Genomic DNA, 18,911 nt, shown 5'->3' on the forward strand with positions numbered 1-18,911 from the left:
AAATATAAGAAGTGAAATAGTCTTACGTTCATTGGTATATTTTAAGAACACATACATCTTTTAACGATAGTTGCAATGTAACATCATTTTTATATTACACGCAAGGTATGGCAAGTATTCCTGCTCTAAGGCACAATTTGAAATCAACAACATTCAGTTTAACAGATTATAACTTCTATTCGTTTTCCATCATGGAATAACGCGGTGGTGTCTTCCATATTGCACTGGACGTGCGTTGTAATCTACTCCTATCTATATTTTCAAACATTTCAGTTAAATCTGGTGTGCACATTCTTCTATCAAAGAATTTATAGACTGCTTTCTTCGGAATTTATCGTTGCATTGCAAGTTCATTTTCGCGTATGTACGCTAAAATTGATAAAAATTCGAGTACTCCATGCATTATAATGTTTATTAACTCATTAAGTAAAACAACACTTACATTGCGCCTAATGTGGAATTGTACGCCTTGGTCTGGCTTCATCGTCCGATGTGTCGTCGTCAGGTTTACTGTGCAAAACAGAAGTGGACCTTACTGTTTGGAGCTATATTTTGGATAAAATATCGAATGAATAATAGCTTGTGTTTTTATAACAGAAGAATACTTTGATACTGTTTGTAATGTTACCTGCGATGTCATCATCTGAGTCTCCTTCTTTTGTTTCGCTAATAAGATTTTTTTTGCTTTTTCGACAGATCTTCGTGCCAGTTTTTGAACAATGGCTTTTTCTGAAATTTTTTCTTTTTCAAAGGCCTCGATTCTCCTTCTTACGGGCACATTTTTCTTCATTTCATTTTGAATGTCCTGTTTCGTCATGTTTCTATTAGACATTTCCCTTTCACGGGATGGCTCATCTTCTGCGAATAATTCTTCGAACTCGGTGAGTCCAATCGCTTGATTCAGCTGCTGAACCTCCTCCTGCAGAGTTATTGGCGACCGTGATGTAAATTTAGGTTCATTATTTTTTCCTATACTACTAGCCAAGTTTTTATTAATTACTACCGTTTCGTTTGATTTTATTGGTGATAAAGGTTCTACAATTGCGGTAGCGTCCATCATCTTCTGCGTATAAGTAGAATTGATGTCCATCGTGGAATTCATAAGAGGAGTAAATTTCTCAAGTGCATCCTCGCACATTGAAGGATCTTCAATATCATTTCTTGCTGATGGAATTACTGTATCATCAATAATATTAGAATATTTACCCTTCGTGTTTTCACTCCGTGAAAAAGTTCTCTTTATATTACTATCTCTTGTTGTCATTGAAGACTTTGATGGTTCAATCCTTTCTGGCTGTATTGCATCTTCTTTTGAAATTGTTTCGCTTAAAACATTCTTTTTTGTTTTACTATGTTTTGTAGGACCTTTTGTGTTTTTTTCATCTGAACTACTTCTAGCACTTTCCTTTTTTTTAGGTCGGCCTCCACGTTTCCTCTAAAAATTTAGAATATATTTAACAACGTTATAGTAGTATTTATATACACAATGTACATACAATTGTATAAGCAATTAGATTTTGACGCATTAATTAACCGATATCAAACATTATTGGGTACTACATATAAGGGTTAGTATTGATTAGTAACATAAGATATGGGGTAAGATTAAAAGTTTTAAATTTCATCATAATATGGCACAAACATTTACATTACTGTCATCATCAAGAGTTAGCCTTCGTAATTTTGTAACAAGTGACATTGACTGCTGCTTTTTAATATTAATTGCAGCTTTTATTGCAGCCTTTCTTTTTGTTCGGTCAATTGTTGTTTCCAGCACATCCCCAGTTTTTACATCTTTATTTTCTGTTTTATCATGTACTGCTGAATCTGTTACTGTATTATCAGTATTGATAATATCATTTTCTGGGATAGTCTCTTTACGGCGATAACCTTTTTTCTTCAAAACTTTCGGCCTCTTTGTAGTTGAAGGGCCAGGGACTGATTGTGGTATTTCAGCAATTAAACCATGTAAATAATCCAGAGTGTCTTCAAGCTGGTTGTTAATATATTTTTTAACATCCAAGGAATAATTATGTATATTCGATATATCTTTGGTAATCATTTCTTTAATCTCCTTCTTTGATCCAGTATTCATATTTAAAATCTACGAATAAATGATATATATTTAATATATACATTAAACTATACTTTATAATAATACATACCATAATTTAATATTATGGTTGAAATTATGACGTATATAGCACTTAATACATACACATGTGTTTAGTTCTATTAACTTAGAAGCACATGTAAATTAAAAAAAAAATATATATATATATGAAACAATAATAAAATAATGAAGTAACATTGAAAATAGAATCTAGTTTAATTACACATATGTACCCTTTCAACAATTCCGTTCTTATAAATTTTATTAAATTTACAGTGGAGCTTACAATTACACTAATGCCAATGAATATTAACGTATGCGTTTATTATTACACTAAATAAAAATGAAAGTAATGCAATGAAAAATACAATACACTTTAATGGAAATAAAATAAGTAAATAGCGAAGTATTTATTAATATTATTATATAGCATTATATTGTATTATTATAATATTTATTAATATTTACTTACCTTCTACGTTTGCACAAAAACTATAAAATTTTAAATATAAAGAGAGATTTATAACAGAGATAAAGCAAGTCACAGAAATTAGTGTCTTTCAATGGCAAAAATGCGTTAAAGGAAGTGAAACGATAATCTCCGTCTCGCGTCACAAGCGGAACTGTGTCAGTTTTGCTCCTTGAAAGTACACGTAGCGGTACATGAGCTAGAGAACATTTCAAATCATGTTGTTGTTTTTTTGCTTCGGAGTATCAAGATCGTGAGGACATACATAATATATTAATAAATAAACTCCGGGCAAAACAATGTCGCCGTTACGTTACCGTCGAACCGTCGAACAAAGACGAATTTGAATTCTCCGACTCCCCCCGACCTGTTTATACTATACCAGTTTAAACGGACGCAATCGTAAAGAGTTCACGAGAGTTATGGATCAGTATCTACGAGTATCTGCCGTCTTTGCGAACATTATCTATAATTATTTATTTAATCATTTGAAAATATACTTGAAGGTTTCAACAACGAGCAATCTTGTCCAATAAATCTCACGATCAACCATCCTCTACACACAAATCCTCTAAAGACATAAGGTTTCATATATTGTATATATATATACATATTATTTCATATATATATATATATATATATATATATATATATATTTTTAATTTACATGTGCTTCTAAGTTAATAGAACTAAACACATGTGTATGTATTAAGTGCTATATACGTCATAATTTCAACCATAATATTAAATTATGGTATGTATTATTATAAAGTATAGTTTAATGTATATATTAAATATATATCATTTATTCGTAGATTTTAAATATGAATACTGGATCAAAGAAGGAGATTAAAGAAATGATTACCAAAGATATATCGAATATACATAATTATTCCTTGGATGTTAAAAAATATATTAACAACCAGCTTGAAGACACTCTGGATTATTTACATGGTTTAATTGCTGAAATACCACAATCAGTCCCTGGCCCTTCAACTACAAAGAGGCCGAAAGTTTTGAAGAAAAAAGGTTATCGCCGTAAAGAGACTATCCCAGAAAATGATATTATCAATACTGATAATACAGTAACAGATTCAGCAGTACATGATAAAACAGAAAATAAAGATGTAAAAACTGGGGATGTGCTGGAAACAACAATTGACCGAACAAAAAGAAAGGCTGCAATAAAAGCTGCAATTAATATTAAAAAGCAGCAGTCAATGTCACTTGTTACAAAATTACGAAGGCTAACTCTTGATGATGACAGTAATGTAAATGTTTGTGCCATATTATGATGAAATTTAAAACTTTTAATCTTACCCCATATCTTATGTTACTAATCAATACTAACCCTTATATGTAGTACCCAATAATGTTTGATATCGGTTAATTAATGCGTCAAAATCTAATTGCTTATACAATTGTATGTACATTGTGTATATAAATACTACTATAACGTTGTTAAATATATTCTAAATTTTTAGAGGAAACGTGGAGGCCGACCTAAAAAAAAGGAAAGTGCTAGAAGTAGTTCAGATGAAAAAAACACAAAAGGTCCTACAAAACATAGTAAAACAAAAAAGAATGTTTTAAGCGAAACAATTTCAAAAGAAGATGCAATACAGCCAGAAAGGATTGAACCATCAAAGTCTTCAATGACAACAAGAGATAGTAATATAAAGAGAACTTTTTCACGGAGTGAAAACACGAAGGGTAAATATTCTAATATTATTGATGATACAGTAATTCCATCAGCAAGAAATGATATTGAAGATCCTTCAATGTGCGAGGATGCACTTGAGAAATTTACTCCTCTTATGAATTCCACGATGGACATCAATTCTACTTATACGCAGAAGATGATGGACGCTACCGCAATTGTAGAACCTTTATCACCAATAAAATCAAACGAAACGGTAGTAATTAATAAAAACTTGGCTAGTAGTATAGGAAAAAATAATGAACCTAAATTTACATCACGGTCGCCAATAACTCTGCAGGAGGAGGTTCAGCAGCTGAATCAAGCGATTGGACTCACCGAGTTCGAAGAATTATTCGCAGAAGATGAGCCATCCCGTGAAAGGGAAATGTCTAATAGAAACATGACGAAACAGGACATTCAAAATGAAATGAAGAAAAATGTGCCCGTAAGAAGGAGAATCGAGGCCTTTGAAAAAGAAAAAATTTCAGAAAAAGCCATTGTTCAAAAACTGGCACGAAGATCTGTCGAAAAAGCAAAAAAAATCTTATTAGCGAAACAAAAGAAGGAGACTCAGATGATGACATCGCAGGTAACATTACAAACAGTATCAAAGTATTCTTCTGTTATAAAAACACAAGCTATTATTCATTCGATATTTTATCCAAAATATAGCTCCAAACAGTAAGGTCCACTTCTGTTTTGCACAGTAAACCTGACGACGACACATCGGACGATGAAGCCAGACCAAGGCGTACAATTCCACATTAGGCGCAATGTAAGTGTTGTTTTACTTAATGAGTTAATAAACATTATAATGCATGGAGTACTCGAATTTTTATCAATTTTAGCGTACATACGCGAAAATGAACTTGCAATGCAACGATAAATTCCGAAGAAAGCAGTCTATAAATTCTTTGATAGAAGAATGTGCACACCAGATTTAACTGAAATGTTTGAAAATATAGATAGGAGTAGATTACAACGCATGTCCAGTGCAATATGGAAGACACCACCGCGTTATTCCATGATGGAAAACGAATAGAAGTTATAATTTGTTAAACTGAATGTTGTTGATTTCAAATTGTGCCTAACCCGTCTCCTCTGTGCTAAATATCGTTCACGTGTATAATCAAAGTTGCATAAAACCGCGTACAATTGCATCAGGGAATTTCTAATAATTTTCTCGTCTCGCAGGACGAAAACAGGCTCACGAATGATCCCTCTGTCTTTGCTATCGAATGTACCGCAAACACGTAGTTTCAAGTGTCCGTTCTCTAGAAAATGCGAAGCAATTTATACCAGCAAGACACGCGTCACATATGCGCTAAATCATCTCGAGTTGCTACTTCACCCCATTGAAACAGTCCTCGAGCTCAAAGGACTAAGAGGATAAAACTTCTACCTTTTAGAAGGAATGGAGTTAACTTGAGGATATTTATAGTCGTAATTATATATTGTTATCCCACAATGCTGAACTTGTTCTGGATTGATGCTCTCTCGCACTACTGCTCACACACACACACACACACACACACACACACACACACACACACACACACACACACACACACACACACACACTCTCTCTCTCTCTCTCTCTCTCTCTCATCCATTACCCATCGCACGTTATTCTCATTCACCCAGCATTTGCGCCCATTTACGAAATCGCTGTTGAGAGCTTTAGCGCTGCAAGAAATATGGATACACTGTACACAAAGACGCGGAAAGGCGGAAACCATAATCTGCACCGATTGACAACAATCGTAGCCATTCGAAAAAGGAAAGTCTGGTCCGGCAATAAACAGAGCAGAGAAGAATTTCACGATATTCTCTGGAAAGCTGGCTTGGCCATGCAACGCATCAATTGCATAATTATATTTTAAATTTTCTCACGGCATTCAGTATTCATTTCTCCCAAAAATCGTAATAATACATCTATTACCCGTGTCCATAACGTTTTTAATAATCGAGCGTTTCATTAACATCTTGCCTTACGATTTAAGTTGTAATAGCGCGTGCCATAAGCAACAACATGGTCGGTCACACGTCGAGCCATTTCACGGTTTGGCTGAGCGCTCGAAGTTGTGCAATGTACATCTAATTTTATTTTGCAAGATATCTCATAAATAATTACTACCAATTGACCATTGAGCAAGAAATATTTATTACCTTGAAGTAAATAATAAATCAACACAACATCGACGTACCACGTCTCTCACACGATACTGTAGGTTAAGGGGTGACGCGATTACGTCCGAAGGGTCATTAAACGACGTGTGCTGGTTTGATCGATCAAGAACCTGATCGCTCGAGAACCTCGTATTCAGATATCGTTGTGTGTGTACTTCGGGCACATGAAAGAGCATGAGTGATATTTAAAAAGCATACTATTTAAATTTTCTTGCTTTCGGTGAAAATCAATCACCAAACACATTTTCGGAATTGAGGTGTCTTGCTAGAGTCTCGGTCGAGTAGAACAAGACTAGAAATAATCGTTTGAGTTTTCAAACAGTACGCATTTCTTATTATTATCTTATTTCTTGTTAGTCAGAAGAGTGCGGAATCGTTCCGACAGTCTTACAGTTTGGACAATCAGAACTTCTTCGAGCGTATTCATTCGTTGCGTATCTGTGTATCGGACAGGTAATCATTGCATCGTTACGTTTCAAAATATGATCCAAAGATAGAGAACGAACCGATCGGTCTTTTGTCGGTTTTTCGTCGTTGCATCAAAGGCCTGTACATGACTGAAGGCTGACGCGATGTAATCCAGCCAAATTATTCTCAGAAAAGGCCAACTTCGATATTAAATTTTCTATAAGTATAGAAATCATGTTCAGGAACAAATACTACATGTTTGCCATTCGAGATTTCTTGTATGGACTTTGTAAACAATCTACAAAAATGTCGATATTCGCACAAAATCGCACTACTTTCAATTGTTAATAATTCGCGTACAGTTGAGAATGCGACGTTGAAACTTTGTGAAAATGTAGTTTTTGCCTTTCTGAAAAGGTATGCAAAACTTCATCTTTATTAGCTTTTTGCAAAGAGTTATTTTCGCTTACAAAAGTCAACAAGAATCATCTATCGATGGTTACAAAATCAGAAACGTTGTATATTTTTAGGTTTATTCTTGTTTTTATTTCTAGGGACAGATTAGACATATACCAGTTTGTGATTTAGCTTTAAAAACCTAGAATCTCTGTTGTATAGAAATAATCCAAGAAGAACACTGTATGCGGTAAGTTAAACAAATAAGAATAATATTTAAGTAAAATTACGCTCTTTGTTAGTTATATTATAGCCACTATAATTTAGTTGTGTTGTATATTTGTTATATATTCTTCATACTATTATAGTTCCTCTTCCTTCGAAAAATAATCCGCTAGTTCCTCTCTCGTGTCTAGCAATCTAGTTCTTGTTTGTCGTATAATTCTTCTGAAGAGAAACAGTGAACCTATTTTATTATTTGCTGCTCTTCAATTTCCAGACGTCACAATACCTGCTTCTTCAAAAGCAAACGTTCCCTCTCACATGTACAGTGCGGTTGAATTATGTCCTCGTCGCAAGAAATTGTGTAACAGAATAAGTGTTAAGCACAATACGGGATGCTTCTTCTTTAACAATAGCAGAGGTTTCCTCAGCACATTGACGAGGCTACGCCGAATACATTTTCAACTACCCTGCGGGCTCTACGAAGTCTGTAGTTAAAAATTCTTTGTATTGTTCCCTTGGTATGGCAACTGGGATAAACTTTCGTAAGATTTTCGGACATAGCAGAGGCTTCACCCCCAAGAAGAAAAATGGCAGTTTCTTTTCTTTTCCACTTAAACCAGCAAACGAGTGATTCAAACAGTTTTCTTGTCTTAGCGTATGCAACTCGATACTTACAAGTACCCCACAGTTTGCGTAACAGAAATTCTTCCTTGATAACCCATGTGCACGAACATGACGTCATAATTAGCGTCAACTATAGGAGAAATCGCAAAGGACACTGTAGAATCACGTGCTTGCCACTAGGATCTCCGATACAATGTAGAAAGTTACACTCAGTGTCAAAATCTCTAGCTGCTCTTAGCCATTCTTCTTGTGCTTTCAGAATCTGCAACAAAACGTGTACTAAATTTTTATATTTTTAGTTTAATTTCTTGTTTTATGATAAAAAAACAGTAACAATATCTTTGTTTGGACGTAGGTGAATGAAACAACACCTAATGAGGATACGGAAAGCCAGAAGCTACAGCACAAAGTATGGAAATGAAATCTCCACCAGCATCGAGAGAAGAATGGCGACAGACGATTAGCGCTTCGATAAAGCTTTCGAGATGTTGACAAACTCCGTATTACTGCTCTCCGCGAGCGCGAGATACCTTCGACACTTAGAGTGCCTCGTTCCTGCCTTTATGATCATAAACATTAAAAATGTCACAGTTGATCTTGATAGAATGATGATTCAGCCTGCAAGATCACCGCAGCTCGTTCCACTGGATCTTTTTCATCTGGTAACATTATTCGTGTACTTTTTGTATTGTAAAGAACGTATATTCGTAGCAGTCACGAAAAAAAAACTATACAGATACTTGAACACATATTGTTACGTCGCGTAACACTCTACCTAGCCGAGGCCACACACCGCGGGCAATGTGGCAACCAGATGTCTTCGGATACTCGCAGCGTATCCTCCATAGTTTCAAGGACCTTCCATAAATCTCATAGATTTCCTAGGAAAGGTCCTTCAAACAAAACAAACATCTGGTTCGGAAGAATTTCCAAAGACTATTGTCTACCACGGCTTAACTAAGGAAAGTTGGTTTTTCGCACGTACGCTGCAACTGTCCTCCCACTAACCACTTTCTCTCGAGGGCGGTTAAGACCCTTCGTTTAACCAATTAGAAACAAAGCCTATTCCCTCACTCTCCTAAATAACATCGGCACCAACAAATCCGATGGTCCCGTGCGCTAGACACACCCATCCTTAGCTTTCCTCCGACACACCATCGTCTCCCAAGACGGTACTGATTTTACATCCTTCGAACGGTCAACATCCTTCGAGCGGGTAGACACACCCGCAGATCAGTCACTCAATCATCTCGTACACACGCACCAGTGTAACTATCCTCGTTATAAGTTGTGGAATAAACGGTGAAATATAACTTACTACTGTGTCATATTCAATCAACCACCTCTGTTATCTTAACCGAAACAGGGGAACGACTACTTCGCGGCGTCGATTCACCGAATCGTAGCGAGAATTTACGCCTCTCTCTGACGCGTTTTCCTCGCGACCGCGTCTCTCCGCGAACGGTCGTAACACATATGGACTCAAAATTCATCGACATTAGTTCACGCTTCTGTGATTCGGCGAGTAACGTTCTGTTTACGACAAGATAAACGATAATTTCTGTAATTTCCGCATTAACACATTCGCGGCCGCTTTGGGAACTGTAGCGTCCAGGCCTTTCCAATGAAATGCCCCTCTGTGAGCCATTGTGCAGGGAAATTCATACATCTTCTATAACCACAAACGAATTTATCTACATCAATGGCATGTAAAGGAAGAGTTGGTACTAGTTGCCAATGGTTTCAAATACTTTAGGAGCAGATATTGTTATTATTTTCAAGTATTTTTCTTTTGAAACACGGCCAGGAATTTATTTTTACCTATTTTGCCAATATCACAATATGTTATTATAATATCTATGTAAGTAAATGAAATAGTTATAATTCCGGGAATAAAATTTGAAAATAAACATGATAAATAAATATATGTAAAGTATAATAATAATAACAACGTTGAAAATAAGGAATATTTTTTTGGGAACCATAGCTTAGATTAAGGATTTACCTAAAGGACAGATCCCACGATCACATGGAAACTATAGTTTTCATGTTAAAAAAATGTGCTAAAAAACATTTCCTATTATTAAATATCTATTGGAATATTTATAATGATATGTCGATACTAAAGGCATAAAATGAGAAAAAATAGTTTCTTCAGTTCAACGCCCGTCAATGACAGCATTAATTAATCAGTATCTTTCATACTACTGTTAAAGTTAATTTTTTCGAAAACGAAGCTACAAGAAAAGATCGTTTTTGTATATTTTTGGTTTATCTTTTCATAAGGAATCTACCCGTGCCCGTTTGTACTACTTGTACTACCCTGTAACTGAAATATACATATATGTCGGAGAAGAGTCAGGAACAGGCTTGTGGGCGTTTGATAGACCTCCCTTGGAGTTAGCCATCGTTGTGTGATAACGAAGACGCGGCCTGATGCTACGAGTAGGGACACTACTGACTCGACAATCAACAGCGGTGATGGGGCACTTGCGATGTGAGCGACGGTGGCCTTAGGTCCGGTAACGAATCCGCGGTCAACGGGAGGAGAGATAGACTGACACTGACTCGAAAGTGTACTACTCGCGGATCAAGCGGTGTTGGTCCCTTCGTCGATGAGATCTCCCGAAGGAATGAATGTTCGTCCCAACGTCACCACCGAGACTACCTCTGGTAGTGTATCTAGGTACGCCAGCTCCTAGGTACGCAAAAGCTGCCTGTCCGTTTGCAAAAATCTTAATTGCCGAAAACCCAGGTTTTATAGCGGGTCTCCAGGCTGGCTGGGCTTGTGCTGTGTACGTGCCTCCACATCTGGTATTCATTGTCCGAAGGGACCGTTGAAATGTTTTACTGTCAAGTACCTCTATGGGTGTTTCTTTTAATGAGGGTCATACTGTAACTCCGCGTCTTTGTTGGACGGAACGCCCGTCCCGTTGACCGCGGCTACGTTCGGCGACTGGTGGTCGCTTTAAGCCCAAGTTTATTATCACAAATCGGAAACAAGTACAATTGGGCAGGATGACGGCAAATTGTTTAATTACGACTGTAAACTTTAATTGTAATTTTACGGATTTTCCCGAAGTTCCAGAGAGACGGCTCCGGCGTCCTGTCGTCTCCGACATATATGTAATATTATTTACATATTATACGTATACGAAATTAATATTAGCACATAAACACGTGATGCATATGTGAGAGTTTTGATTTACACACACACACCGTGCATTTATTTACAGATTACACCTGGAGCATAAACCATCATGTTTATGATGGCAGTTAATTTTTTACAGTTATTTTGTACATTTTTGGTTTTGGACAGTCTCCGCTTGAGTGATTGTTTAAGAATATGTCACAGTAAAATAAGAGTTTCCCAACGTTTAAATCTTTTTAAATGATTGCGTTCTGTTTAGAAACCATTAGTAAATATTTAAATGATGCAAAAACTATTTATTGTTTTTTCTGTTGAATTTGTACAACATTGTACAATTGTTATGGTATAGAGCGGCACACGGATACTTTTTCAACTGCGTGTATGCGTTTACAATTTGTAAGTATTTTGTGTGTGTGTTTTTTTTTTTGCAGCTCTATGTAGGAAAGGAGAATACAAGAAAAATGGTTAAAATGTATCGTTGGCCACCGACGAGCAGTGGAGTATTATCTCAAACACGGTAAAAAACATTTTCCGAATAAAAATTATTTTTTCATTTTATTCGGTTTGGACGTATATTTGTAGTTTCGTCGATGCGGAATAATCAATAAAACTTATTTTTTAATCATATTTATACGTTAATTATTGGGGGTATAATGCAAAATCTGATGTTTATTTGAAATCATACGACTTCTTTTTTCGCGTAGAATCGCCCCCTTTCCGCTTGTACCACCAGTTACCAACCACCTTGTATATATGTGCCTGTAATTCAATATACACATATATATATATATTACTAAAGTACCGAAGAAATATTCGCGCGACACAAATCGTCACTGCATTGAGTCTGCAATTGCCTGAATCGTACGAATCAAACGTCTCTACTCTCTATAGGTACACGTGCATTTACACATGAATGCTGTTTGGCTCTTGTTAATACTTCTTTAACGAGTACTTTATCGAGTGGCTGTCGTTTACGAGTAGAGGACGCCAAAATCAATATCGAATTTCTACGTCGGTATGGTAGTCACGTTGAGCGACAGAGGACCATAAGGTAATTTGTCTATACGTATAGCTCGTCTGTGCTATGTGTCGCACAACCGGTACCAAATACCCGCAATACCGATGATTTTATCATTAACAAAATAAAATGCTCTGCCTTAGATTTCGAATTATACGTAGAAGTACGTTTGGTATCATATACAGCCGGTGGTCAAAGACAAATGGTGGATAATGAAAATATATATCAATGAAGTTTCGTTAAATATAGCTAGTTTACAAAAAATTGTGAATATTAATTTCAATAGTTTACCAAATAATCTATATGTAGTATAAGAGCACACAATAAATAAAACTAAAGAATATAACACCAGTACCAATTCGATTAAACTTTATTCATATCGACTTCCACTTACTTTTGTCTCCGACTGTATGTCGCGTGAATTTGTCGATGTGTTACCTCCTCATGAATTTTAACGCAACTTTCTTCAATATCTTCATAGTGATGTATAAACAATGGAAAAAATAATACAAATTTCTGCCACTGAATTCCAAATGGAAAGAGGTAGGCAGGATTAGGATGCGTCAAAGGTGGCGGTATAAACGGACGATCTAAAACAAAGATTGCATGTATAAAATATACAAAGAAAGTACATATATCGTACCAATGTAGTTTTATGTATAAAGCAAAAACCAAGACCGGACACCCGTTATACATGTAGGAAGAAGTTGTTCGGAATAGAACTATTCGACAAGTTCATTTTATCTTTAATGTAAGCGTACTAATGTAAGCGTTGACAAACACGTTTGTACAGAGGTAGAGTTATATACGTAAAAAATATGTTTGGTAAATGGCGCTGAAAAATTCATCAAAATCGGTTAACGTTGCTACGCGAGCTACAAACGGTTAAAAATGATGAAAATCGCAGTTTGCCACGATTTTTCGCCTATAACTGTAATAAATCTAAAGATTTTTACGCCTTTCGACGCATGCCACTTGTTTCTGCATCAACCGATTTCGATAAAATTTTCAGTATCTATATAACTCACATAAATCTCTACAGTACGTATAGTTTAAATTTTCATTACAGGCTCTGATAAAAAAGTTGTACAAACTCTAGTACTTTTTCATCTAGTAAACTAATCCCTTTAATTTGTGAAAAAAGCTTAAGTTTTCTAGTCTTGTCGAGTCTCACACACGCCGGATAACGTTATTTTGAACTTTTGTTATTATTTTTTAACAAAGCATTTTTGAGCCTACGTTTGTATGATACCTTTTTCTCATTTTCATGCGTAGAATACACTGGCAAAATTATTTATTATTTATGATAAAAATTTTTTTAATTAGGATGTTTGATGATTGAATGCGCGTGCAAGCTAGTTTTCAGCTGGTTGAATAATAATTGAAAAACGAACAAAAATGTTTTTGAAATGTTGAAAAACGTAAATTTATTATTGTTATATTAATATTTACAAATTTTTAATTTACAAAATTAATGTTTTTCTTAAACTATATAACATGTAGAAGTTTTAATTTAACAAAAAATAGTTTAAATTAAAATAATAATTTTGTCGAATTATAGATGTTTTTTATAAAATTTTTTTGAAATTTAATATTATATTAAATAACTTAAAAAAAAATTATGGTTTTTTAAATTAAATAATATTAAATTTATTTTAGAACTTATTATTATAAATTTAATTTTATTGATATGTTATTTTATTAAATAATAATATTTATTTTTTAACTTTTCTAATTGGATTAGAATATTGAATTTCAATTATTTTATTTTATTTAATTTCAATTGATTCAAATAGATGAATTTATTTAATTTATTTAATTTATTCTGTATGTGAAGGAGTTATAGGTTTATCTTTGTTGGGTGGAATAAATTATGAATATGATCATCAAAAAATTAATATTTTAAATTTAATTTAGCAATGAATGAAATTTTAATTGTAATAATTTTAATTTTTTTAATAAAATTTATAGATTTCTATATTTTAGGAAATTTAATATTTTTAATGAGATTAAATTTTTTAATAAATATAAGTTGAATAAAATGAATAAATTTAATTGGAGGTTTAGGAAATAATTATTATTCAAATTATTTAATTTTAATAATATCTTGAGTATTTGGTATAATTTTTTTTAATTTAAAGGAATATAAAAAAAATTGTTTATTTTTTAATTTAATTTTAATATTTTTATATTAATTAATTTTATATGTACGGATTTATTAACATTTTATTTTATATATGAGTCTAGATTATTATTAATTTTTTATATAATTATAGAATGAGGTTATTCAGAAGATCGAGTTTTATCTGCTCTTCATTTAATATTTTATACCTTAGTTTTTTCTATACCTATATTATATTTAATTTTTAAATTAATAAATTATAGAGGTAGAAATAGTTTTTTTATATTAGAAGTATTAATAATTAGATTTGATAAATTTGGTTTTATTTATTTATTAATATCATTTTTAGTTAAAGTTCCAATATATATATTTCATGGATGATTAATTAAAGCTCATGTTGAAGCTCCATTTTTTAGATCAATAATTTTAGCTTCAGTTATATTAAAACTAGGAAGATATGGTATATTACGTTTTATAATAGTATTTAAAATAATGTTTAAGTTAATAAAATCATATTTATTAATAATTAATTTATTAGGTATATTAATTTTAAGATTAATTTGTTTATTTCAAGTGGATATAAAATTAATTATTGCTTTATCTTCAGTTGTTCATATAAGACTTATATCTTTAGGTTTATTGATTGGTAAAAAGTAGGAATTTTAGGAAGATTATTAATAATAATTTCTCATGGATTAGTATCACCTGGTTTATTTTATTTAGTTAATATAATTTATGTACAAACTAGAAGTCGAATTATCTTTATCAATAAAGGTATAATAAATTTAATACCTTCAATAACAATAATATGATTTTTAATATGCATTTATAATTCCGGTGCTCCTTTATCTTTAAATATAGTAAGTGAAATTTTTTTATTAATAAAATTAATTAGTTGATGTAAATATTTATTTATATTTTTATTAATTTATGGTTTAATTCGATTTATTTATTCATTTAGATTTATTCAATATGGAAAGATCTTTTCTTTTAAAATAAATTTAATAAATAGGAGGCTAATAAATTATTTAACTTTAATTTTACATTTATTACCTCTAAATATTTTTATTTTTAAACTATTTTTTTATTTAAACAGATTAAGTAAAAAATATTGAATTGTGATTTCAGTGATATATTAAAATATTTTAAATTATTATGAAAATAATAGTTTCTGGAGTTATCTTGATAATTATAAGTTTTATTTTTATATTTTTTAGATTTTATATTTTATTTGTTAATAAATTATATATTTATGAATGAATAATTTAAAATTTGAATTCTATAAAAGTAAATTTAATTTTTGTTAAGGAAATTCGAGGATTTGGTAATACAAATAATTGACTATATTTCACACACAACAGCTATACATCTATATTACACTCTGAAGAACGTCCTGCACGCACGCTTGTCGCCAACCGACTATCCAGAATCTTTTAACGGCAGTCTTTTGTCTCAACTAAGACCTTGACGCCCTCTGACCCTTACACACACACACTCTCATGTACAGTGTAAATGTATCACTTCCCTAACACGCCTCCTTACATTTATACTGTACGCTTAATTTTATTTACATACTTGTCGAATTAACAAAATATTTACCATTTATCGCTTTATTTACATTTCTCTTGTTTTACATTCATCCATGACCTAAACCTTTCAAATTCTCTTCTCTCACAGTGTCTTCGTAAAAATATCCGCAGTGTTTTCTTCTGTACTTACTTTTATTATGTTTATCTTATTTTCCTTTACGTACTCTTGAACGTAGTGGTAATGAACTTCAATGTGTTTAGAATTTTCTGTAAAAGTTCCGTATTTTGCTATACTCATTACTCCAGAGTTATCCTCATAGATTCTTACAGGGTTATCGTCTACATTTACATCAAAGATTTTCATTAGTTCTCTGATAGTCATTACTTCGCTCACCGCTTCCGATAGAGCTACATACTCTGCATACGTCGAGGCTTTTGTCACACACCTTTGTTTTTTAGACTTCCATCCAATTACATTTCCATACAATCTAATTACATACCCAGAAGTCGATTTCCTATCTATATGATCTCCTGCCCAATCAGCGTCCACATAACAATCTATCGTTTCGCACTTTTCATTTCTTTTATAATGTAGCCCCAAATCTCTAGTCCGGTACAAATATTTCAATATTCGCAAGGCATATTTAAAATGTGTCTCGTTACAACAATCTTGAAATCTACACAGATAATTCACACTATAACTTATATCGGGTCTGGTATTTACACTAATATACAGCAATGCGCCAATTAAATTCTTGTATCCAATGTCCTCTCTATTTATCTCAGCTTTTTCAATTTTTAAGTTGGTCTCCATAGGTGTACAGTACAATTTGCTATTATGTAATTTATATTTGTTTGCTAATGATTCTATGTATTTCTTTTGGCTTAATCTCATTTCATTTTTTAAATAATCATACTCTATATTTATTCCAAGATATTCTTTTACTTCACCTAAATCTTTCATTTCAAATTTATCAGTTAATAATTTTTTTACACTTTGTATCTTCCCTTTGTTTTTACTACAAATTAACAAATTGTCTACGTATATTAACAAATAAACAACATTTTCTCCCTCTCCATAAGTATATAGGCACAGCTCTATATTGTTCTTCTTAAAACCTAATCTCGTCACATACTTATCAAAACAATCATACCAGTCCCTCGGAATTTCTTTTAACCCATAAAGCGCTGTCGATAATTTACAAACTCTATTCGTTCCGTCCGCATATCCCTTTGGTTGATTTACATATACCTCCGAGGTTACTTCACCATTTAAAAAGGCAGTTTCTACATCCATTTGCTCAATTATTAATCCATTTTGACAACAATATGATAGCAATATCTTAAAGGTCTGATTACTCGCCACTGGAGAATATATGTCATCGGCTACGTTTCTTTGTTGAAATCCCCTTACCACTAATCTAGCCTTATACCTGTCCTCTGATTTTTTCGTGTAAACCCATTTTACATCTAATACTTCTTTGCCTTTTACCCTTTCTACCAATTTCCAAGTTTTATTCTTATAGAGACATTCTATTTCCTTATCCATAGCCTGTTTCCAAACTTCATTATTTTCGCAACAAATCGCCTCCTCAAATGTACGAGGGATATCTACTTTACAATAATTTGCATGAATCTCGCAAATATTTTCCTTTTCTGGATACCTTACTGGAGTTTTCTTAATACGTGTAGATCTCCTAGGAGTGTTTGAGCTTTCAATACTACCATTATTTTCATCTTTCCTACCTTCTAACTCTTCCATATCCATACCATCCAATGAATAGTTATCTTCGCTATCATTTCTATCTGCCTCTAATGAATTTTCCTCAAAACCGATACATTTAGTGTCTGTCTCAATGACCTCTACATGTCTAGCTATTGTTATTTTCCCACCTAATAAGACTCTGTATCCTACTTCACTATATCCTAATAGAATTCCCATATCTGCCTTCTTGTCCCATTTGGAAACTCTTTTTTGTTCTGGCCTTCTTACAAAAACTTTACTACCATATAGATGTAGATTTTTAACATTTGGTTTTTTCCCGAAGAATATTTCAAAAGGTGTCTTTCTTTCTATAGTATTCGCTAATATTCGATTTTTCAAGTATGCCGCTGTACAAACTATTTCCGGCCAGTACCTTTTATGTACTTTCGCTTCCGCTAACAAGCAACGCGCCATGTCCATCACTGTTCTATTATACCTTTCCGCTGTCCCGTTTAATTCATGTACGTATGTTGGGCAATTATTTATTCCTATACCTTTACCCTAGCAAATTTATAAATTCGATTATTTAAATATTCTTTGCCATTATCACATCTTAATATTTTTAACCTCTTGCCCGTTAAATTTTCGGCTTCATTTACGAACTGTACGAAAGAATCAAAGACCTCTTTTGATTTTATACATTAGATCCTAGCTATTTTACTATAATCATCGATAAATGAAATAAAATATTTTTCTCCATTGAATCCGGCAGTCTTAAAGGGACCACATACGTCCGTATGAATAATTTCCATTATTTCCCTAGCCTTAGTTCGATTATTTTTGAAAGGTAAGTTATGCATTTTGCTTTCTATACACACCCTACATTTCAAAGGTTCCTTTTCAAATTCGTTCGGTATGTCAGTCACTAGCTGCTCTTTACCCAAAGTATTTAAGTATTTAAAATTTGCGTGTCCTAGCATCCTATGCCATTTTTCCGTTTTACTCATACCACTACGTTCGGCGCTGTTTACTAAGTGCTTCTTCCCTTTCAATATACTTTTTATTCTATATGTTCCATTCTCTTTGAACGCTACAGCTGTAAGTTTATTATCCTCATCTATTACTTTCGCAATATTTCCTTTGGAAATAACCGTATTCTTATTGTCTGTTAGTATACCTAAACTAATCAAATTTGCGGACATTTCTTTCGCGTAAAATACTTTCCTCATATTTATTTTATTTTGTTTTCCGAATGCTTC

The 18,911-nt window shown here is 33.0% G+C and overlaps 2 protein-coding genes, 1 long non-coding RNA gene and 1 pseudogene across 8 annotated transcripts in view; 2 read left to right on the forward strand and 2 right to left on the reverse strand.

The window, feature by feature from the left end:
- The window catches only part of LOC117162612 (uncharacterized), a 57,473-nt gene extending 55,349 nt beyond the window's left edge, over positions 1 to 2,124 (reverse strand). For 2 of the 4 annotated variants that reach the window (XM_076623763.1, XM_076623761.1), the window contains exons 1-3: positions 1,643 to 2,124; positions 629 to 1,435; positions 443 to 545 (exon numbers count right to left, since the gene is read on the reverse strand). In XM_076623763.1, coding sequence (XP_076479878.1) covers positions 450 to 545; positions 629 to 1,435; positions 1,643 to 2,095 — 1,356 coding nt within the window. In that variant the 5' untranslated portion in view covers positions 2,096 to 2,124 and the 3' untranslated portion in view covers positions 443 to 449. The remainder of the gene's footprint in view (positions 1 to 442; positions 546 to 628; positions 1,436 to 1,642) is intronic. The other 2 variants (XM_076623765.1, XM_076623764.1) reach the window with 2 other exon arrangements.
- A 1,294-nt stretch (positions 2,125 to 3,418) lies between these two features.
- On the forward strand, positions 3,419 to 5,104 carry LOC117162613 (uncharacterized). Of its 3 annotated transcripts, XM_076623693.1 has the most exons (4): positions 3,419 to 3,859; positions 4,067 to 4,498; positions 4,583 to 4,873; positions 4,957 to 5,103. In XM_076623693.1, the coding sequence occupies exons 1-4, from the start codon at positions 3,440 to 3,442 to the stop codon at positions 5,050 to 5,052; spliced, it is 1,239 nt and encodes a 412-aa protein (XP_076479808.1). In that variant the 5' UTR covers positions 3,419 to 3,439; the 3' UTR covers positions 5,053 to 5,103. The 3 variants fall into 3 exon arrangements, with proteins under 3 accessions (XP_076479808.1, XP_033200341.2, XP_076479807.1); XM_033344450.2 differs by having other exon boundaries at positions 4,067 to 4,873; positions 4,957 to 5,104; XM_076623692.1 differs by having other exon boundaries at positions 3,419 to 3,853; positions 4,067 to 4,873; positions 4,957 to 5,104.
- Positions 5,105 to 7,822: 2,718 nt separating this feature from the next.
- The window catches only part of LOC143303515 (uncharacterized), a 59,349-nt gene continuing 48,260 nt past the window's right edge, over positions 7,823 to 18,911 (reverse strand). Inside the window, exon 4 of the long non-coding RNA XR_013059906.1 lies at positions 7,823 to 8,389. This is a non-coding gene — a long non-coding RNA (uncharacterized LOC143303515). The remainder of the gene's footprint in view (positions 8,390 to 18,911) is intronic.
- Positions 8,736 to 15,317, forward strand: LOC143303536 (NADH-ubiquinone oxidoreductase chain 4 pseudogene; annotated as a pseudogene).

The sequence above is a fragment of the Bombus vancouverensis genome, chromosome 13, assembly GCF_051014615.1.
Source record: "Bombus vancouverensis nearcticus chromosome 13, iyBomVanc1_principal, whole genome shotgun sequence".
Taxonomy (NCBI): domain Eukaryota; kingdom Metazoa; phylum Arthropoda; class Insecta; order Hymenoptera; family Apidae; genus Bombus; species Bombus vancouverensis.

What these genes read in the sequence shown, in the direction of transcription:
- LOC117162613 (XM_033344450.2), top strand. Translation starts at nt 3,440, where the DNA reads ATGATTACCAAAGATATATCGAATATACATAATTATTCCTTGGATGTT. An exon ending in ATGATGACAGTAATGTAAAT is followed by an intron (nt 3,860 to 4,066) that starts GTTTGTGCCATA and finishes CTAAATTTTTAG; the next exon opens with AGGAAACGTGGAGGCCGACC. An exon ending in CTCAGATGATGACATCGCAG is followed by an intron (nt 4,874 to 4,956) that starts GTAACATTACAA and finishes TCCAAAATATAG; the next exon opens with CTCCAAACAGTAAGGTCCAC.